Below are 21824 nucleotides of genomic sequence, written 5' to 3' on the forward strand. Positions count from 1 at the left end.
CTAATTTCGTAGTTTTTTTTTTCCCCCCGAAAGCTAAGTCGAGATAAAATTGGATCCGAGTTTCGACGATGTCTTCTCTCGCGATTGCGAAAGCGTCAGAATTTCGCGCGCGAAGCTAAAGAGAGAGACGAAACGCGGGGTGCGAAAGAAAAAAGTGGGTCAGAGGGAAGAAAGTTCCAGCCGCGGTAGATGAATTTAATCGCGTGTTCTTTACCCAAAAAATTCAGCGGTTTAAGATTGTTCTGTATATAATATATAATATAATCTTGGATTGTACGATTGTACGCCGAGCGCACTGATTTGTAACACTTGTAACATGGAAATTAGTTCGAAAGTGAGCGCGACAGAGGAGAGACTTCTTGCATCGTCCCCGCCTCGCTCCTGCCCTTCAGCTAACATCCCCATCCGCAGGGCGAGATAGCCCTGAAGACTCGTTACGTCACCATCTCCCCGATCCGCCCTCCCACGAACGGAACAGTAAATGATCTTTAATAGGAGAATAAAATTAAATTTATTATTTGATTTTCACTTTATTTTACATGTTTCATAAAGCTACATTTAAATATTTGTAAACAATATAATTACATTAGTGTAATAATTTATTTAGGTTATCAAGAGATGACAAAACTGTTCGAAGAACTGTTCGAACTTATTTCAATTATTACATTATATTTGTCGAAGTTATTCTGCCATTGCGTGTTTGTACATATTATCGTGAAAGTATATTATCGTGTAAATTAACAGATCTGATTAAAAATGAAATTGATGGTGATTAGCAGTGGAGCAGGCGCTGGGAGTGGCGGTGGTATTGATGGTGACGAAGCTATGTTGTGTATCTATAAGTTTTCATATATATATATATATATATATATATATATATATATATATGTATATATATATATATATTGCATAAAATATGTTTATTACATATTTTCACTATGCCAATATGCATTTTATTCATACTGGCCTCATCATGCCTGGCTTTCCCTACCCACTGCACTTTTCTTTTTTTCTTTTACTACCAGTAATTCATTTTTTTTAGCATTGACAAATTATATCCAAGATTTAGAACAAAATTCAAAGTTGAAAAGATTAGTCTTCATTCTTATTATTTTTTTAATGGTAATTGATGATATTTATCATCATTGATCTTTTCATACATCAAGAAAAAAAGAAAGAGGACAGATAATACAATTGAAATTTCTAAGACTTTGCATGAGAAAACGCAACGGGAAGAATGAAGGGAATGAAGGGAAAATGATGACAATGATGATTGAGGTGTTTAATCTGATAGCAATTTGCTATTATTATATAAATTACCGATTCAACAATAAACAATTGTTAGCAAGATTAGAAGCGGAACGACTAGGTAAGTGAAGATATTTTGCAATAAATATTACGACAGACGAGAAAGATTAAAATCCAATTTGTTATATGAATACGTTATATTTTTGATTTTTTGTTTATCTTTGATTGAACTTTTATTTCCTTACAATTATTTATTATTTTTTATTATTACTTATATAATATTTGAACTGTGTCTAATTAAAAAAAGATGCAATTCCGAATGTAATTATAATTACCGTTCTGTTAGTAAAACTGTTTTTGTTCACGTCATTTTATGCATCTGTAAATGTAAATATTTAACAAGTGATATGCTATCGCAACTTATATAAAAATAATCAATGTCCAGTGAAAACGTGCTGTGCAAATCAAAGATGTATAGATTACTCGCTAATGAGTGACTGCGAATTCAACGGTCAGAAAGAGGAAATGTCCGCGAGCAAAACTTTGCCAGTCCGTCACAATCCGGTGCACAGATCACAATTGATGGCAATCATCTTGTTATTACACGGGACACAAAATATAGCTCGTAAATTATATCCGTGATTAATCGGCTCCCCGCGCTCCCCGCGAATTACAATCGAGATATAAATCGACGAGTCTGCTAACGACATACTTTCTATTCCACGTCGTTGGAGAGACAACAGAGGTAAAGGGATCATCGCGCAGTAATGGTTTTGGCTCTATTCAACGTGGACGATGATCGAAAGAAAGGAATGTCAGGTTCAGGTATAACTATATTAAATTAATTTATAATCGAATCAGCATAAGGTATAGAGATATCGTGAATTAAATTTGTCATGAGTTTTAACGATTTTTATAGTTTTAGATATATGTCGCAGATACTTTCACTATTGATTTATTGATTTATTACAATCCACATATGTGCATATAGTAAAAGATGAAAAAAGAAGAGATGAATACGAGCGAGTTTAACGAGTAAGAGCTCTTTTCGTTTAATGAGCGAGAGAAGACGATACGCATTTTATCTGGAGACTTTCATTCGCGTGATTCGACTGGTGAATTTTGTCAAAACCGACACCCCATATCCTTCCGCCTTTCCGCCTTTCTACCTCGCAATGTGCATCCGATACAACGCGTAATTGCATTCAGTGTCGCGAATTTCGGTCTGTATTCATGACAGGTTTTAGTTAGCGCGACGGAAATCGCGAGGAAGGAAAATGAGCGATTCGATACTTAACAGTCCGACATGGTAAAGAGCTAACAACATCCGGATCATTCCATTGTGTCGTCGCGTTTCCGTCTTACGACATATCCGAAAAAACGCGTCGTTGCATTTGCAATGTTATATGATGTAGAAGCAAGTAAATAGAAAGAGCTATCCAATTAAAAAAAAATATGTTACGCTACCTAATTTTAAAAAAACCCGAGAAGCTTCGGTTATGTGTTGTTTGTGGAATGTCGAAAAATGAAGATGCGCAATTTCAAAAATCTGCGATCCAAGTTAATTCGAGAGATGCGAAGGAGCCATCATTCCTAAGGAAGATCATGAGAGGCTTGAATTGAAGAAATTGAGGAATTGAGCCCAAGATGTCGTCAATCACCGATCAATTATCGAGCGCATTTTGGTTCGAATCTAAATATGATATCATTTATTTATACGTTTTACTTAGTCGCTCTTTAATCATACTTATTAGAAGTGCTGATCTAAGATATTAATTAAATTCAGAGCGTATTATAGTGATTACAAAGTCATCACCTTTAACAAAACACTCTTTGCATTTATTGTCGAGTAAAAAAAAAACGAACAAAAAGTGCAAAAAATACTCGCTATTAATCATGAAACATTTTATTTTGAATATTTATATTTCTGTTTGTACAGAACAGTGCGATACGGAGCGATCTTGTAATGTAACACAAAACTCGGTGATATTTAAAAATAAAATCTGAGAATCGTTTAGATTTTTTTTTTTATCAAAATCTCCCTTTAATTATCTAACATTGATTACGTGTTAGAAAGTAATAAAATTCTACTTAATTATTATTCACAAAGCAATCTCGGATACGACGACGTAACCGCACGAATTTTTGGCAGGAGCGTCATTCCCTAAGGCAAGGTGGACGTCACTTTCTTGATCATCGGCAAAGGTGGGAGTCGGTATAAAGAGAGGATATATTCCATGACGATGGTCAGTGAGTTCAGTGAGAGTGCCGCGATCATTTCACCGTTGTGCCGTGAAAGTTAAATATGAAGGTATATCCATCACAGTCCATCGTGCGTCGATCCAACCTGTTTTGAATCGGAGATGTGGAGATGTGTGAAGTGCCAATTGATACTTAAGCATCGATCGAAACGAGTTTCGGCATTCGCGACTTTTCCGATGTCCGATGATAAAACTGCGTGATCGATGTTCATCTTAATCTCTCGCAAGTCACTTTTCGCATAATAGCAAAGATTGCAAACTCTCGCGACGAGTAACTGGAAAGTGCCGTAATTCTCTTTGAATTATTAATTAAATTTTGCGCTTCTTCTTCTTCTTCTTCTTCTTCTTCTTCTTCTTCAACCATTAATTTCTTTGTCATCAGCCGCTTGTAAATTTCACACCGCGCCGCTCGAGAGCAAAAGGCGCCTTGCTTCTCATTCACGTGAAAGTTCCACGAAGTCTGGCCGTAACCTTCCATCGGCGTGCTCGCCGTCGTGAGTTTCACACCTGTAACAATGAGGAAAATTATCCGATCCTGTTCCCCAACGGTGCAAAGGCTCCTAGCCGTGAAGAAATAATTGTTGCATCGTTAATACGTTTGTCGAAAGCCATTTGCATCCGCGTACTATTTCACTTTCTACAAATGGCAAGCCAATCTCTCAACGAGTTGTTTTGTTTATCATAATTCGCACAATTCACCCTGGGAACTGCACTATGCATTAAGCCGTCGCTTACGTCGTTTTATCTATCTCCATTGCAATTTCTCCTTGATTATTCGTTAAACAAATCTATCTGTTGATTCTGCGTGCGCGAATCTCTCGAAGCGTCGAACCTTTATTTGCGAAGAGAAAGATTTGAATTTTCCATATTTTTTCACAGACATACACTTCGGAAATGCCTTGCGAAAAATCTATAGGCCATGAATAGGCTGCGAAACTACTGGAAAGTTTTAGTTCTCGCGCCTATATGCTGCTTTCATATCTTCTTCTGTGATTTATTTTCTAATTAGATCACTTTCCATAAATTATGCATGTCTGATACGTGACGAAAGATAAAGGAAACTTGAACAAACTTGAATGATATAATCCCATCCCGAGTGACAGGAAATTTACACGTGACTCTGCAAAGAAGTTTATGAGCCGGAAGAATATTACTTCGTTTGCCTTTCTACTTTGTGGGAATAGTTTCCGGTCGAGAGGCGCGATTTTGCTTTTGATACGGAAATATTTATCAGCAAATGTTTGATATACCTATATCCTTTTTAGAAATCGCCGAGAATACGCACAGCGAATGATTACACTAGAGAGAACTGGGTCAGCCAATGACTCTACGTGTGCAAGATCAAGGTTACGCCGCTGATCACTCTCTCGCTCATTCAGGTGGGACGATCCGCGGCGAAACTTCGGAATTATTCAATTGACATCGGAAATGACAATTCTACCGTTTTTCGTATCTGCCTCATAATCATCTCATCATTTCTTTTTTCCATATCTGGCCCGACACTGCGACTCTGTTCAAGAAAGTTGACTGCCGAAACCCGGAAGAGACGGAATTGTTCTGCGGAGAGAGATACAAATTGCACAACTTGTCTTATCGCTAATCAGCAACAGTTCACTTTTAGTTGTCTCGCACGTTTATATCTACGTGAAACCATCGGTATTCCCGAGATGGCCGTTTTTGCCTCAAGTCATGTATGGCGATCCGCGTGGCGAGCGCGCCTCGCCGGTAGCCGTGTGACTTTCACCCGGCATCGCTCTACTTGCCGCTGCTCCCGTCGATGCGCTCTACGCTCGAGCAATTCGGAAATCAACACTTGACCCTCAAAACGTTTAGCAATTAAGCTAACGCGGCGCTTAACGAACCTGAGAGACCTTCCCTAAGCCGCAGACCGTATTGTGAGGTCTGTGAGCTCACCGGGCGTTGACCATTAATCCGACGTCGTCGTAAACTTCGACTCGTACTTCAATTAATAATAATTATGACGATAATAAAAATAACAATGATAATAATGATGCGTTTTTGTAGAAGGCAAAACATTTGTTTGATACTTTTTTTTCATATTCGATATAAAAGTTGCTCCTCAAATAATGGATAAAAATTTATCGACGATTGTAATTGCTCTTGTCGTTTCGTCATGCTTTTCAGCTGGTCCTTGAACTCTTGACGGTCACGTGGTGCTCGATAGTCGTGGCGGCTCGGTCAGCAGAAACGGCGGAGGGCGATCAGGAGACGCTACTGAAGAGAGCCGCGGAGCAGCTCGAGCGATTAGCGCCGTACAGAAGAACGGCGGAGGATCGCACGGAGGATCTCTCGAACTTGCTGGAGACCTGGAAGTCCCTGGCGGATCAGAATCAATTGGACGGGACAAAGAGCGACGTGGAGCAAGCTGTACCATGGGAGATACCCGAGATCTCGCCCGAACAGGCGGAAGAGCCGGATGCCGCGAAGAGGCTCGACGACGAGAAGAAAATGATAACCATCGGCGTTATCGCCGATCCGCGGTACGCCGCCCTGATGCGAGACAGAATAAAAAGGGGCTTCGATTACGGATCCGCCAGTCTTCTAACCGGCATAGCGGGCGGGGTGCTAAGTGGGGTGGCCAGTGCGTCGAGTGGTTCCGCGGCGAAGGCATCAGCGGGTAGCAGCGAACAGGCGTATAAGGCACCGATATACGGTGCACCTACGGTGGAGCACACCTACCACTCGGTAATATCGAGGCTTCATTTAAATATGTGATAAACTTCAATATGCAGTGTACTCTGCTTGTGCGTTCTTGTTTAAATTGAATTTCAAATTCGAATTTTGATAACAAAAGGTAGAGTAATGGCACAGAGAAAATGGGATCTTTAAACAAAGCCTGGAAAAAAAAGGGTGAAATTAATTAATTGGTAGACTGTACAACCGCAGGAAAAGGAAAAGTTTTGTTGTGTACGTGGAAATGTGATGTAGGTCGTCCACGTTGCTTCAAAGGAGCGAAATTCTAACTGGTTCTTGATTCTGTTCAGTTTTTTCTTTTTTTTATTATTTTCCCGCGCTCACGATCGCGATCGTGAAGATATTTTTTTTCTTATTCCGCATGGCAATTAAAGTAAATGACAAAGTGAAAATCACAGCGTTGTTAAACAAGCTATTATGCTGAGTAACGAGCAATTTAATACATCAATTAGAAAATAAATGGGAGAAGGATGTCAGTGAGGAGAGATGAAGAAGATATACTTCTTCCTAGCTACTTTAAAGTTCATGTTTTATTTTGTTACGCAATAAATTACAATTTAAATTACAACCGTGACATAATTTGACATTGATCTTGTTTCTTCAGTATGAGGAGAAGCCGTTCGGTCCGTGGGATTTCAAGAAGGCGATTTTTAGCACGTTGTACCAAGCGCTCAAGGCGATAGGCGGTGGCGTGTTGGCTCTCAAAGGTCAACTGGTCAAAGGGGGTGGTTACTTACTGGCGGGTAAAGGCAAAGTTGTTAGTAAAGCGGGGGACGTTATCACCTCCTTCGGTAAACAATTGGCGACTAGCGTGCAACCGAAACCAGAAGGTTACTACGATCATCCGCCGATAGGTGAGGCTTAACGAGCAAAATCTGTTGAATTTTTTGACGGCGCTGCTACGACGGTGAAGGATCGATTAGAAAGCTATTAAAAAAAGTTGCACACATATACACACACGCGGAAATTACAAACATGCTCGTACATAGTACTAAAAACTTGACGCATTTGCTTTCTATTGTACGCTCACTTGTCTACGTATTCAACCGATTAGATATGGAAACCGATCAAAGATGTAATTTTATATCGAGAAATGGCAGGGTATTGAAAGTCATTTTAGTATTCACGAGCCGGATTGAAGCCGGATATTCACGGTAATTACGCGTTTGAATACCAACCGAGTATTACATGCTTTTCTCGAATCCGAGAAGCGATAACAATTCGAATGTCACAATTCGTAAAAAAGAAATGGGTTGACGTCGTTTATGATGAAGTTTTATCAGACATACGTATTATATCGTTATCATTGATTAAACGTTGTCTCGATCTTTCTAATTAATTATTAAGTTAGATCTATTAAAAGTAAGATTTTTATTTCTTCTTACGTAAATCCGTCAAATTACTTCCTTTTGAAATTGTAGGACCACCGCCAGGCTCCGATGACTATCATGAAGGACCCAATGATTTTTCTCCACACGGAACTTACAGTGTGCCATCAGACGGTAGGTTTCATCTTTGTATGTAGAACCGTAACATCGTAGAGTTCCTTGAAATTGTATTCCGGTGTCTCGTATCTTTACGCCTTTCTATAATACCGGCAATTAACTTCACGTAGTAATAACACGCTGATGAGAACTTGACAAGTGTAACTGCTTTCATCTAATATTTCTGGTGTTTATTAAGCGGAATTAATTATTTGCGGAAAGAGAACAGCTTCCATGTGGAGCGGAAAAAAATAATTTGAGTTTCTTCATTTTCTCTTGGAATTTCGAAACGACTTGAACTGCGGAAGATGTTACGTGCCTTAATTTATTCGTTTCGGTGCAACCAAATGTCACTTTCACGAATAAATTTTGTTACCGAGTTCTGGCTGATAATTACAATATCTTTGACATTTTATCGAATGCCGATACTTTCGATCCTCTCTCGGAACACGTTAACTCGCTTGAAGATGCCCGAATTTCCCTTTCTGTATCGCACGTCATCATCGCCGAACAACTCGGTGAATGTCAATGTACTCCTCCCGGAAGAACGTCTCGTTTCACGATTCGCGTACGTTTTCCCATGAATGTACCCAGCACGCGACCTTTCACTTTCCCCGAAAGTTGGCGAGAGGCGGTAGCTACGATACAGCTGTATTTCCTGACATACTTTTCTTCAATTTCTTTTAATTTGGAATGCATATGTGTGTGTGTGTGTGTGTGTATGTACGTAATATGTCTGTAACGACGCTAATATAGAAAAATAATAACAATAACGTTCCGTCGTGAAACGTGTTATTTGGTAAAAACAGCATACGATGATTTTTATCAAATATCTGGGACACTGTAATCAGAAAATAGAGAGATCGCTCCAGTTGTCACTTTATCACATCCAAAACACACTTTTTTTGAAATTTAGCGTGACACAAACGCACTCTGTATTGTGGCCTGTGATGATTCCCTGCAAATATGTGTTAGTGTACCATTCGTGTATCGAATGTGCGCATCCAGAAGTGGATTGTCATGTTACCCTTGGCACTTACTCGACGGACACGTTACAATACTCTCGGCGCACACGTGCAACAACGTGCTAATCGGTCTCGACAGTATCCGCTTTTATGCTCCAACTCGACTAACGAACTTATACTATACTTAACACCCTAAAGCACCGAATAAACTCGCCGACGAGACTGACAGACGTCACGTTCACAGACCACGGCCAGGGCGGCCTGCTGATCGTGACACCGACGAAATCTGACCTGGACGAGCACAACGACCAGCACACGAACGTGGCGGTGCAAAAGGGTCCGGATCCGGCCAAATTAGAGGAGAGTTTCGGTGGGCCAACCTCCACCATCAAGAATCTTTTGAACAGCGTGCCAAAGGGTAGCGTCGGTTTGAAGGATCAGATCGTAGCTGGCCAGCAGGGCAGTCACCACAACGATAACAATGCGAACCTTCCCATCAAGTATCCAGTCGCAAGCTACGGTGTACCGGACTATCCCATAAACACCCCCGACGCATTGGGCAACTACGGGCAGAAGTATCCCGCTGCTCAAGACGGCGCTTACCAACGGCCCGAATTACCGATCCTGCCGCCGCATCATCACTTCCCGAACTTGGGCCTGGATCCCAATCTGTCGATCCAGCCGGACTTGCTGCAGCAGATTCCCAACATAGGCGCTTTGCCGCCCAAGTTGCCGCACGAAGACGGCGGCACGTCGGTGTACGCGAGCGTGTCCGTGGACACCGAGCCGCAGCTCGCGCCCTTGAAGGTGTCCCTTCTGGGGGGCCATTCGGACAGTCTCGATCTGCCCAAGTTGCAGCCGCATGTAAATTTTCACGGGCAGCCCGAGTTCGCGAATTACCTTCACGGCAGCTTGGGCGGCCCGTTGAGGGTGCCGCTCCTTAACCCGATGCCGTCGGCCTACTACTGGCAGAGCCAAGGATCGCTGATACCGACCTCAGCTCTCGACACGCTGGATCACTTCCATAAGAGAAACGCCCTCCAGAGGCGGGCGTTCGCCAAACGACTCGCGCGATACGCGTCGTTGCAGAAGACGAGGCTCCATCGGCTGTAAGGTCGAGGCAAGTAACGAGGCGTCGGCACGAATGTGATTCAGGCGCGGGCGTCTGAAGTAATCCTTTCAAAAGTTTCTCGCAACCTTCGTCGATGTACGATGAAAATGTTTCGGGGTCCAGATCGTATCCGTCTCCTAAAAATTAAAATAAAAAGTGCGTAGAACATATTTAGCAATGCGACACATTGCTAAATAGTATATTTCCATCCTGAACCCGAGATTAAATATATATATTTTCCTGGCAATTAATATTATGAATAATATATAGGCTAATGTCAAATTTAAAAAAAATAGATCAAAAAGAAAAGTGAGAAAAATATCTTCTCTTTATATCAAAAAAATCCTCACATTATTATGCACAATCCAAAACAAACGTTGCTTTAAAGTGGCACTCGTAGGAGATTGTCTTACACTTGGTATAATATACTTTTTAAGAATTATTAAACTCTCTATTTTAACGAGAAAAATTGATATATATTTTCCACTTGTTAAAAACAAAGGATGTCCAATACGTATTTTATTGCACGCAACTGTGCTCTCTGTTGCAGTGGTCTACGCGGTTGCGTATTATCCACGTCCGGCCAGATACAGGTACAAATGGCTGTATCCTTACGGACGATAAGAACTTTCGGCGAGCACACGGAAGACGGAGAGGGAAAGAAATCGGCGAAAGCGAATCTGCAGGATACGTTTCTGAGCCAGCACAAAAGAACGACCCACATCCAGACGAAGGATTCGCATATCATTGAGGCGCACGGAGTTCACGACACCGAAGTGTGTCGTACAGTTATACTGGGTGCCTCGAAAGACTCCTACTCGAACAAAATGGAGATTTGAAGTTGAATCTTTTGAGACATTCCGTATAAATATCTCGATCTGTAAAGAGAAACGATTATGCGGATTCTGCGAGCAAATCAGAAAACCAGAATTCGAATATTAAAGAAGTAACATCTCCAACGTTAATTACACGACTATTGTTAAGATATATAATTATTTAATTTGTGATAAAACTCTCAATTGCGTTCTATTTGTTCGCCAATTGCGATCGTGGCGAACCTGATTACGTAAGTCTCGAGAGGTCAGAATTAATGCAGCTCGTAAGAGACTTACAGCCATGGAAAAAAAAATGATCTTAATATATCTTATGTACATGTTAATTTTGTTAAATAAATAAATGTAAAATTATTTTATATTAAACATCCGTCTGAATTTTATAAGCGAAAATGTTTGCATTAGAAAGTTATGATTTTAATTATTCATATGAATATATAATATATCTAGAAGCTATATTGCTAAAACTATAAAAACATCCATTTTTATATGAAAATTTTGCAACGCGCAAATTATATCATTATTCGGGCTGGTTTTAGCAAAGACCAAATGTATTATTTTACCAAAAACCTGATTTGTTCTACTGAAAAATAGTATCTTTCATCATTGCTAAGGATTACCATCTTCCATTGAAATTGAATACAAAAAAATGTACTATCAATGATATTTTCTGCTTAACGAAATCATTAATTCGTCTCGAAATAATTAATTTTCTAATTTTAGAAGCACACACATGTATTCAGAACTTCGCTTAAAATTTTGTTTAAAAATGATTGTAGAGAATAGAACTCTGTTAGAATTAATAAAAGTTAATAAAAATAACTAAAATTGCGATAAATAATCAGCACTTTTTTTCTGAATGCTAGCTTCTACAATTATTTCAAAAATTATTTCAAAATTTTATGTTACTTTAAAAAAAATGTCGGTAATTAGTTTAGAACAGTATTCTCTCAACTTAAAGTTTGTTGGAAAGATGTCGCTACTTGTTTAAGGAATTCGTATTTTAACCTATTTCCATTATTGACAAAACGAGATTTGATATCTCACGAGTCTAGACAGTTTGTAAAAAAGATCGTTTCAAGAAAATCCAGTTGCTTTATTTTTTTCCTCAAGTTTTGAAAGAGAATTAAGGTACAATAATTTATAATAATAATAATAATTGTTACAGATACAAGCAGATTCTGATAATAGATGATACAAATTTTTTTGGATGACAATTGTCATTCAGTTACATAATTATTTATTATCGACTAGATGTTTATATTTTTAATTTACTTTATATATAAACAAATTGCAGCACAATGGGAGAACGGAAGGGAACAAATTTGTACTATCCACCGGACTATGATCCCCGTGCTGGTGGTCTGAATAAATTCCAGGGGACTCACGCGTTACGTGAGCGTGCCCGCAAACTCCACATGGGCATCTTAATCATACGATTTGAAATGCCCTATAATATATGGTGTAATGGATGCGGAAATCACATTGGCATGGGTGTACGATATAATGCAGAGAAAAAAAAGATTGGAATGTACTACAGTACTCCGCTCTATCAATTTCGCATGAAGTGTCATCTCTGCGACAATCACTTTGAGATAAAAACTGATCCTGCTGTAAGCATAATTGTTAATGCATATGAATTGCTTTTATAATATTTTTCTAATATTCTTTTTATTGTTTTTTAGAATTTAGATTATGTCATAGTTAGTGGTGCAAGACGTCAGGAAAATCGATGGGATCCTAAGCAAAATGAACAAGTAGTACCAGAGACGAAAGAAGTATCCCATAGATTGTATGATGATGCAATGTATAAGCTTGAACATGGCATGGAAGATAAGAAAGTAGCAAAGTCTCGAGATTCAATACTGGAAGGTGCAATAGCATTGAATGAGAGTATTTGGAAAGATGATTACAGCTCCAATTGTGCAGTGAGGGCTTTATTTCGGGTATAATAATAAAATTTGTTTTTATAATATATAATTTTTATTTATGAATAGAATGTTAAGTTTCCAATAATAGATTTCAATTCTTACTTGACCTGTATTGTTTATATTGTAGGAACGGAAACAGGAGCTTAAGAAAAAACAAGCTGGAGATCATGCATTATTAAAAAAAACTGGATTGAATATTGATTTGGTAAACGAACATGAAGATGACATCAAATTAGCCAAATTACTCACCCATAAAAAAAGTATTTATTCAGCATTTAAGTTAAAATGTAAATTTTAATTTGTCTATTATACATTACGAATGCTTTCTTTCCAGATGCAAGAAAGAAAGGAGGCACGGAATTGAAACGGTTAGTTTCGATTGTACGATCTAAAAATAGAAAAAATATATCTTCAAGTAATCGATTGAAACCACAAAATCAGAAATCACCAAAAGTACAGGAAGTAACGGATAATGCTACTACCTCCAAAGCCAGTAGTTCGAGCACGTCTTTAGTAAATTATGATAGTTCTAGTACCGATAGCGACACTTAGTATTTTATATTCCGAATTTAAAATTGTATATGTATATATGTATAATATATTTGTAAATAAAATGTATGATACAAAAAAATTTTTAAATATTTTGATAAAAAATATATTTCAAGACTAATCATAGCCATAATTCTCATCAAATTACATATTGGAAGAATATTTTACTTAAGAAATCGAAAGAAGCCATGGCATTGGCATGTATCTTTCCCTAAAACTACATTGCACTAATTTAATTCTTAGAATACATATATTTTTATAGATATATAACAGTGAGTAGAAACTTTTCAGAATGATGACAAGAAATTGAACTTGTATTAGATATCAAAGCTTACAAAGAATAGATTTATTGTTTTATAAACATATGTTTATTTGTATCTAAACGTCGACAGTAGGCTGCTGCTCGACGATCGCCACAGTCGGAGGTTGCAGTTTTCTCTTTACCACATAAATCTTTTTATTGGAGAGACATACGACATAGCAATGATCCTTATATTTAATCGATATCTTTTCAAAAGGATCATGTGAGGGAAACGCCTTTGGGTCAACTTTATTCGTCAATGTAACCAAATTACTGATAATATTTGCCACTCTCTCGTCATTTTCCAAATCTCCTCCAGACTGCAACAACATAGACAAAATTCCATTTAAATAAAGGAAAATAGAGCTAATGAGAGTCAGGTGCAGTTAACTGAATGTAAATATTTTACTATGTAATGAAAGAAAGTACAAAGATACAAATGTCTTGATTCAAATTTGAACTATTCTCAATATCCATTCTGATTCCATATGATAAGGTTTAGATGTTTACATTATTAGGAAATGACATTAATAAAATTACATTGATAATAATTGAGGGCTAATGGGTCGTCTTTAACATATTTAGATGTCATCCGATTTTGTGCCACTGGACTTTGCAACCAAGGTGAACAATACACTAGGGTTTTGATATGGTATATCATTTAGTTATAGAATAGCAAAAGTCTTTAGATTTTTTAAAAATTCCATTTATTATTATAAAGAAACAAAGAGAAGTATCATCAGAAGCGGTTTCTTACCGTCAATACGGCACCATCTTCGGTTAACACCAAGTATCCTGTTTGATCAGGTATGCGCTCCAACGCCAGCATTTTCTACAAATGACAAGTGGCTTATTTTGCATTTGCTCCGATAGTTGATAAAGGAGAATAGAAAATAAATAGGAAGTAATATCAGTGAAAATTGTCAAATTATTAAGATATAGTTACAAATTTCTATGTTTTCCACTTATTTATAATACGTACATCCATGAATTGTCAAGCTTATTCTAACCTAAACAATGGAGATATTGATAACGAAAAGCGAAAAAAGCATAAACTTACGTGTAATGATAGTGTCAGTGAACGTCGAAATGTCATGCATACGAAAGAGTGGGATAAACACGCGTTTCGGCACTGACAAAATGATATCAAAGATGACGATCCTGCGAAAATATATTCACGTTAAAACGTTTATAATAATGGACTTAAGAATATATAGATGGAGTCGTAGTTGATTGTATGACAGCATAGTAGGGCGAAGGGGGCGGTAATAATAGCCGTAAGGGGATTACTGACTTCGATAAAGTTCGGTTATCTTCGATAAGATTCGGCTCACTTAATTGTGTGCACATGAATGATTTGTATTCATGGCTTTGGAACGTGAAAAAGTCGAAAAATTGTCAATATGAGTTACTGTGTAGTACTTGGAGGTTAAAAATCGCAATGTTAAAAAGAACTACAAACAATTAGAAAATGAAGTTAAGGGTAAAAAGATTTCATTTTATTTGTAAGTAAAACATTACAAATTAATTCCAAATTATATAATAAATTTATATAGAAACATGTTAAATTTACATATATTTATATTTATTATTTTATTATACGTGTGTGTATATGTGTGTATCAAATTTTTTTTAGATTTCCAAAGAATATAAAGAAAAGAAAAAAAGTGGCTTGCGCGATTTAAAAGACATAATTGTACGTAAAACAGCTACTATTTGTTCTATACATTTTAAAGAAGGGTACTATAAGCCAGGACATGGTTACGAAAATTAAGAAAAAATGCCGTTCCATATGTATAAACAAAATAATAAGTTCACCTTTTACATATGTTGTATAATATTATTGTATAATATCATAATAATATTTATTAGTTTTCTCAAGAGGAATCAACGAAGAATGACAAAACAAGTTATAGAATACTCGTTTTATAGCCTGTTGTATCTGTATAGAACATGTAGAATCTTATAAAACTGGTATTAGTATTGGTACTGGTACATATTATTTTTACAATTATATGAGTTTAAATCAATGGTTTTTAATCAGCTTAACTCCGTGCACTAACGCCCTCTCAGAGAGCTTCGATATCTCGAAGATCACAACGTTCGATAGATTTCGAATCGCGATCAGTCGACGGAACGCATCATTTTGAATAAATTGCGTTTGCGTTTCTCGCAGAAAATGAATCACGCGCATCGAAATGTTATCGGGAGTTTTTCGTGAAATATCGAACCCGATATCATCGTGCAATCACTGCCGGATGCTGGCATTGCGACAACAATATTGATTTTCCGTAAGTCCCGATTAGATTAAATCACGTTTATGTGCTCACATATCGATTTGATCGGATTTTGGCTTTTGATCTATCTTGTGGATATAATTTATAAGGAATCATATTAAATTTTAGCATATTTAAACGGAAAATCCATCCCTTGTTATGATACTTATATTGTTTTTATTTGAAATGCGAAAAGTTTTGTCAAGTGTACCCCATGCGATCGTAGTAACATCAAACATTGCATATGGCGTCGGTGACGGATCGTATAGAGTTTCGCGGATTGATTGGCAACAGTAATTGAGTAAGCAACAGTAATTGCAATATTTTAAAATATAGGACAATTTAGAGAATTATTTTATTAAATGCTGTAGACTAATATTAATGTCGAAAATGAACAGTAGATATCTTTTTGATGAAGAACAATATTTCACGCGTATTGTTCCTGTCGGTGCGTTATCATATTCCGTTTCCTCTCCGCCAACGATAAGGTAGAAATCTATGCCTAATATAACGTATTTAGCATATAAAGATGATGACTCTCATATTCATATTCCATATCTATATATTTTCATGGATATTAACAATAAAGATGCTTTAATAACATTAATTTTTTTAACAATTTTTTTTTACATGCTCGTATTTACGTGTCTATATTCTAGCGATTATACTCTATTCACAATCGCATAAAAAATCATGCTCACCTAATAATTAGAATCAATTTAGACACAATTAGTAAGAAATAAAAAATTGAACATAAACAATTAAGAACAGAAAATTACTTTCGAATGAAAGAATATCTTGATATTTCTAGATTGTGTATGCGAAGCATGATTTTCCACATGTCAAAGTTTAGTTGTCTATTTCTTATTTTTCCTACGTTCAATTCTTTATTTCTTATTCCGATCGCGAGCTATTCACAGTCGAATATCTCCGATTGAGTGTCGCGCGCAGGACGTTCATGAGGACCGCACGCTTGCGCGACGCACGCGCCAGTGGTTCTCCGAAGGCGCGCAGCGGCCACGCCATTCGTCGCGCGTCCTCCGAGCGCGGCTGTTGCCGGTCCGCACGCGAGGCGCGCCCCGTCCGTCAAGCCCTTCGTGCGCCGCCAGACCACGTGGTATCGCGCGCCGGTTCGATTCCCGATCGCGGCGCGCGCGAACTTTCGAAGCCAACTTCACGCGTGTCGCGCGCTCGAGTCTCGCGCTCGCGGCCCCATTATTTATTTCCCCGCGGATGAGACCGTTGACGGGGAGAGAACGTCACGCGTGGCAGTAAAACCCGACTCGAAATTCGAATTCCTGACAAGAGCCGCGAGTGACATGCCGGCGAGGAGCGGCTATTGATCCCCCGTGTCCCCGTCCACGTTCGCAAGTGCGTGCCAGTGCGGTGATATGTCCAGGAGGAAGCAGGCGAAGCCTCGATCTCTCAAACGTAAGTCGCCATTATCACATTACTATATTTATCCCTAACCTCACCCCGGATCTTTCTCTTCCTTTATCTCATTGATAATTCATAGAGATCGCGGCAAGTATTAATGCGGGAGTGTGTGCGATGTAAACAGGATAGCACGTAATTTATTACTAATTTTATATAACTCTGTCATTACGAGGAAGAATATTCCAATGATAGATTCAACGAGATAACGAACCGACTGATTCTCAACATCAATTTGACGCGATTTTGAAATTTGACAACATTAGCTATATTTTCATTTTTAGTAAGCAAATGTTTGAGCATTTGTAAATCTAAATCGAATCATGAAAATTACGAATTTAGATAAAATATGTAACCTCCGAGCGCGTGTCTAACCTCTTGGAATAATAAATATTCGTGATAATACTGAAAGCCTCCCTGATTTATCGCGCGAAGGAAAGAAAAAAAGGGAGAAGACGAAGGAAAGAGGAAAGCTTCGTGCGCGTGATAAATGCGAAAGAGAAAAAAAAATCAAAATAAAACAAACGCGAGAATCTGCCGTCCCTAGGTGACGGCGGCTTTAACGGGGATTAAGGTTCATGAGCTCTCACATTTGTGTCGCAAAGACACGCGAATAATAGCGAAGTTTGTCGCAAGGTGTTTGTATGTACGTGTGGATGTCGTCGGTATATGGAGGGCGGAAAAGAAGTCTTGGCTAAAAGGGTGCTTGGTGAAAACTTCCAGACACGTGCAACCGTGCCCCGACATAAAAGTAACGTACGATACGAGTGCCAAAAGCCACTATTGTTAGAGAAAGTGTGCCGTAACGCTGTAGTAATTACAAAAACGACTGAATTGTCCTGAAGAAACTTTGGAACTGGAGAATTCTACGGTTTTTAACGATCGCGCATTTGCATTCCGCGTTGCAACGTTATATAATTTTGACGTTAAATGCTGGCCGAAATACAGTGGCTCGTACAGTTAAAAAGAGAATGAGGAAATCTGAAGATCTGGAAGGAAAAGATTTCTTACACGAAACTTTACTTCCAAGGAAATATTAGAATTAAGAAAGATTTGTTAGACATATAAAATACAATATTTGTTATCGATAATGGTATATTTGTTATCAATTTTAATATTCCGTTTAATTCATAGCTTCTGTTCAAATTATTATAATTACACGATACATATTAATAAAGAATAGATTATTTAGAGTTATATTAAATCACCTATTAGTAATCCGATTGATTTTCTAAATGATAATTTCAGATTTTTTGAAATTGAAACATATATAATATTTAGTTGCTCCATAAAAAATTTATTTATGTTTATATGGTCAAATGATATCAATTATCGAATAACGCGGTATCCGTACGTTTATGATGAACAGTGGAGAATGGAGATAAATAGAATAATAAAAACCGTTGGATTTTTGCTATTCTCCAACATGCAGGGGTGTTGGATTGTTGAAGCAGATCGAGAACATACGTGTAACTGAATAACCGAAATACAATTGACATAAAGAACGAAAGATGAAGGAGATGAGACAAAGAGGAAAAAGGAGCGAATCGTAAATGCAAAATAAACAGAAAGACTAAGAGAAATGCAGAAAGCGAAACAAATAGACGTGAAAAGAGAAACGACAAGAAGGAGAAACGCGTGTTGAGAGAGAGAGAGAGAGAGAGAGAGAGAGAGAGAGAGAGAAAGAGAGGGGGGGGGGAGGAGGAGAGAGAATTGAGGGCTGATCAAACGCGGAGAGTAAAAAATAAGGACGGAAAATCTCACCGCAAAAGGTAAAGCGAGAAACAGAAAGAGGGAAGGAGAATACGCGAAAGAGATAGAGATAGAAATAGGAGGACATCAACAGAGGTGAACGGTTGGAGGCAGAAAGAGAGGCAATAGATGCACGGGATAGATAGAGAGAACGTTAGAGGGAGAGGAGAGTCAGTAGTCAGCCAGGATGGAATTAGGTGGAAGCCCGCGGGAGACCGGCGCTCGTCCCCGGGGAATCCCCGGCCTCTGTAATCACCAGTTCGCCTATCCTATCCAATTCTGGTCGCACTCCTCTCGTCCTCCTCGTCCTGCATCTCCTTTTGCACGCACATCTCACTCCTCCGGCTTTCCGACCTCTCTCTTTCTCTCTTTCTCTCTGTTTCTCTCCGTTCCTTTTTCTCTTGTTGTCTATATCATATTTGTCAGCGCTTTCTGTCCTCCCCGCTAAGCCTGCTGTTTCTTTGAGTCTTTCTCTCTCTCTCTCTCTCTCTCTCTCTCTCTCTCTCTCTCTCTCTATTTCTAATCTATGCAACGGTTCTTTATTTTTATTTTATAATTTTTCTCGTTTCTTTCTTTTTATGAAATTTTTCAATTCTCGAGCAATGAAAAGCAATAAAAAGAGTAGAATGTGTATGTCTCATTTTAGGCGCGATTTCACATTTAAAGTAGATCTTGTGCGAATTACAGACTCGATCAGTTTTAGCCACGTATGTTTCAAAAACACGATTCGCAACCACGAAGATCCCGCAGGCTCGCGATAGGTATACGTAACGTCACACATATATATATATATATATACGGTATAGTGCAGCCCTTTTTCCACCGAAATTGCGACCGCGCCGCGGTACTCGTATCATTTCTCGTTTGTCGGCGGAATTGACGATTGAGCGGAAACGAAAGTTTCACGTTGCTCGTTTCGAGCCGGCCGCTGCTCGGTGGCCACATCCGGATTCCAATAGCGGACGTAAAAGGCACTCGACTACCGAAATATTGGTGCTGATTGATGAGCGTAGAACGTCGTTTCGCGAATTACGATTTAGATAGGATGGCACGTCCGTGTCTGTCAATCTTTGTTAAAATATTACCTTTTTCTTACGTTGATTATGATCATTTGCTAGAAATAATATTTCCTAAATCAAATAAAAATTTTTTTAATAACTCGGAATTTTTTTGAAATATATATGTTATGACGAATATAATACGTACATTTCTTAATTTTCAATATTAGATGTTACTAGGATGAAAACTTTAATTCATCGGGGTCAATTACATTTATCTGAATCTAGCGCTGGCAGGGTTGTTGCATTTACGAAAGGGCCAGACATATAGGCCGTAGTGATAGCATGCGCGATGTAGATCAGCAACAAGAATATCGCGTTGCGCGTTTGCTTGTTTGTTGCGGTAAATAAACCGTCGTCTTTTATCGGATCAAGCTGACTGCCATCGCGCGGTCAGAACGTCACGAGCCAGTGGTTAGCCACGAAATAGCAAGCCGAGCCGATAGTATTGCCAGTGATATAGGGTGTTGCTAATTAATGCACGATAATGAACCTGCGCGCGACCGAAGCTGTATTAATGGATTCCAATGCCCTCGTCATAACGTGGACAACCGGTAGGTAGCAGTTGAACGGAGGATAATTGCGTTAATAGGAATATATCAGCTCGCATCGACATGCCTCGGGTCATTTCGACTTGCATTTCAAATATTTTTCCGAAAGTTTATAAATAAAGCTGCTGAATGTGTTCAAATTTTCATTTTGCCCTAAGAGAGAAAGAGAGGAGAGAGAGAGAGAGAGAGAGAGAGAGAGAGAAGGGGGGGGGATTAAATATCGAAAAAATTATATTCTTTTTGTTGAAATTTTATTAATGCCAAATATTGTGCTAAAGAAATATTGAAATTAATTATTTTCAACGCATTGTCAGCTTGAAAATACGTAAAATAAAATGAATCGCGCAAATATGTGTTCGTATAAAAAAAAAAAAATAATTTCGAAAGTCGATACTTTTGAATGACACATGGTGGAAACTGGCGAAATCCAACTGTGTCGATTGTTAGAGAAATCTTAATTTATCAATCTGTACGGTGCGTTGTTGGAGCTGCATTATATATCATATGTAAATCCAGTTGCCAACGTGCATATGCATTTCTAACGGCAAGTATGAAGGAACACCTAAATATACTCGATATATAAGCGCATTATAATTGGTGAGTAGGACGCAATGACCTGAATCATGTGCATTATGCCTCAGGAACGTGATTGTAATTTGTGCGTACTCGCATAAATGCATAATTATCGTCCCGGAATTAATTTACACGCGCAGAAATGATTAACGATCCGGAGCTGGAGCGGTGCTTGCTTATCGATGATTATTATTTCCCTCCCTTTTCCTACGTTAAACATTAGAGCTGAAACGCGATTGGTTGCATTGAAGACATATTATTAAAGGGAAAATTGCATATTAAATCGCATTCAAACCAAATTGCTTCTGAATAAAATAATTTCGTTACAAAGAATTACATCGGAGATACATTTAGTATAATAATTAAATTATGATAATTATATGACAGCATTATACAATTAATTAGTAACGCGATATAGTTAATTGGTTAATTTTATATTAGGTATTCTTAGGTAATGGCACAGGACATTTTACGCCACGTATCGATAATAAAACACTTGCTTGGGCCTCTACTTTCTTCGGGTCGCGGTAATAGGACTATTAGGACAGACAGGAGACGGCCGTGTTACCGGTACAATGTAAATTTCCGGCTTAGCCTTTTAAGCCATTTAATCGTGGCTCCTCTAAAACTTAAGCCGCTATTAGTTTTTGCAGTGACAGCACTAAGTCCTCACCGGCGGTCATAATCGTTATAACGCGTCCGCTAACTCGGATTAAGTTATCGGCTTCTCGTTAAATTATTGTTTACGGAGAGCGCACACGGTTTCTACATCACACGACTTT

At 38.3% G+C, this 21824-nt stretch overlaps 4 protein-coding genes across 9 annotated transcripts in view; 3 read left to right on the forward strand and 1 right to left on the reverse strand.

The window, feature by feature from the left end:
• The first annotated feature begins 485 nt into the window (after positions 1-485).
• On the forward strand, positions 486-11458 carry LOC105426326 (uncharacterized). Of its 2 annotated transcripts, none has more exons than XR_016139856.1 (6): positions 486-3559; positions 5655-6215; positions 6829-7078; positions 7646-7726; positions 8918-9940; positions 10335-11458. XR_016139856.1 is itself a non-coding variant. In XM_011637499.3 (6 exons), the coding sequence occupies exons 1-5, from the start codon at positions 3554-3556 to the stop codon at positions 9784-9786; spliced, it is 1767 nt and encodes a 588-aa protein (XP_011635801.2). In that variant the 5' UTR covers positions 486-3553; the 3' UTR covers positions 9787-9793; positions 10335-11458. The 2 variants fall into 2 exon arrangements, 1 of the variants encoding a protein (XP_011635801.2); XM_011637499.3 differs by having other exon boundaries at positions 8918-9793.
• A 129-nt stretch (positions 11459-11587) lies between these two features.
• On the forward strand, positions 11588-13179 carry LOC105426327 (coiled-coil domain-containing protein 130 homolog). The gene is made up of 5 exons (XM_011637500.3): positions 11588-11748; positions 11915-12230; positions 12303-12563; positions 12676-12808; positions 12883-13179. Exons 2-5 carry the CDS (start codon positions 11919-11921, stop codon positions 13098-13100), a joined length of 924 nt encoding a protein of 307 aa, XP_011635802.2. The 5' UTR covers positions 11588-11748; positions 11915-11918; the 3' UTR covers positions 13101-13179.
• A 202-nt stretch (positions 13180-13381) lies between these two features.
• Lamtor4 (Late endosomal/lysosomal adaptor, MAPK and MTOR activator 4) lies at positions 13382-14641 on the reverse strand. Of its 2 annotated transcripts, none has more exons than XM_011637501.3 (3): positions 14459-14641; positions 14156-14230; positions 13382-13718 (listed from the first exon to the last, which is right to left on the reverse strand). In XM_011637501.3, exons 1-3 carry the CDS (start codon positions 14492-14494, stop codon positions 13476-13478), a joined length of 354 nt encoding a protein of 117 aa, XP_011635803.2. In that variant the 5' UTR covers positions 14495-14641; the 3' UTR covers positions 13382-13475. The 2 variants fall into 2 exon arrangements, with proteins under 2 accessions (XP_011635803.2, XP_011635804.1); XM_011637502.2 differs by having other exon boundaries at positions 14381-14462.
• Positions 14642-16707: 2066 nt separating this feature from the next.
• L (zinc finger protein Lobe) overlaps positions 16708-21824 on the forward strand; it is a 75650-nt gene continuing 70533 nt past the window's right edge. For all 4 annotated transcript variants that reach the window (XM_025218076.2, XM_089079110.1, XM_089079111.1 and 1 more), the window contains exon 1: positions 16708-17105. In XM_025218076.2, the coding sequence (XP_025073861.2) occupies positions 17066-17105 (40 nt within the window). In that variant the 5' untranslated portion in view covers positions 16708-17065. The remainder of the gene's footprint in view (positions 17106-21824) is intronic.

The sequence above is a fragment of the Pogonomyrmex barbatus genome, unplaced genomic scaffold, assembly GCF_055798465.1.
Source record: "Pogonomyrmex barbatus isolate J1 unplaced genomic scaffold, ASM5579846v1 scaffold3, whole genome shotgun sequence".
Taxonomy (NCBI): Eukaryota; Metazoa; Arthropoda; class Insecta; order Hymenoptera; family Formicidae; genus Pogonomyrmex; species Pogonomyrmex barbatus.

Coding starts and splice junctions, on each gene's coding strand:
- LOC105426327 (XM_011637500.3), top strand. CDS start 11,919: ATGGGAGAACGGAAGGGAACAAATTTGTACTATCCACCGGACTATGAT. Junction 12,231..12,302: donor AGATAAAAACTGATCCTGCT/GTAAGCATAATT, acceptor ATTGTTTTTTAG/AATTTAGATTATGTCATAGT. Junction 12,809..12,882: donor ATTACTCACCCATAAAAAAA/GTATTTATTCAG, acceptor CTTTCTTTCCAG/ATGCAAGAAAGAAAGGAGGC.
- LOC105426326 (XM_011637499.3), top strand. Junction 6,216..6,828: donor TGGAGCACACCTACCACTCG/GTAATATCGAGG, acceptor TTGTTTCTTCAG/TATGAGGAGAAGCCGTTCGG. Junction 7,079..7,645: donor CTACGATCATCCGCCGATAG/GTGAGGCTTAAC, acceptor TTGAAATTGTAG/GACCACCGCCAGGCTCCGAT.
- Lamtor4 (XM_011637501.3), bottom strand. CDS start 14,494: ATGACATTTCGACGTTCACTGACACTATCATTACAC. Junction 14,231..14,458: donor CACTGACACTATCATTACAC/GTAAGTTTATGC, acceptor TGTCATTTGTAG/AAAATGCTGGCGTTGGAGCG. Junction 13,719..14,155: donor AAGATGGTGCCGTATTGACG/GTAAGAAACCGC, acceptor ATGTTGTTGCAG/TCTGGAGGAGATTTGGAAAA.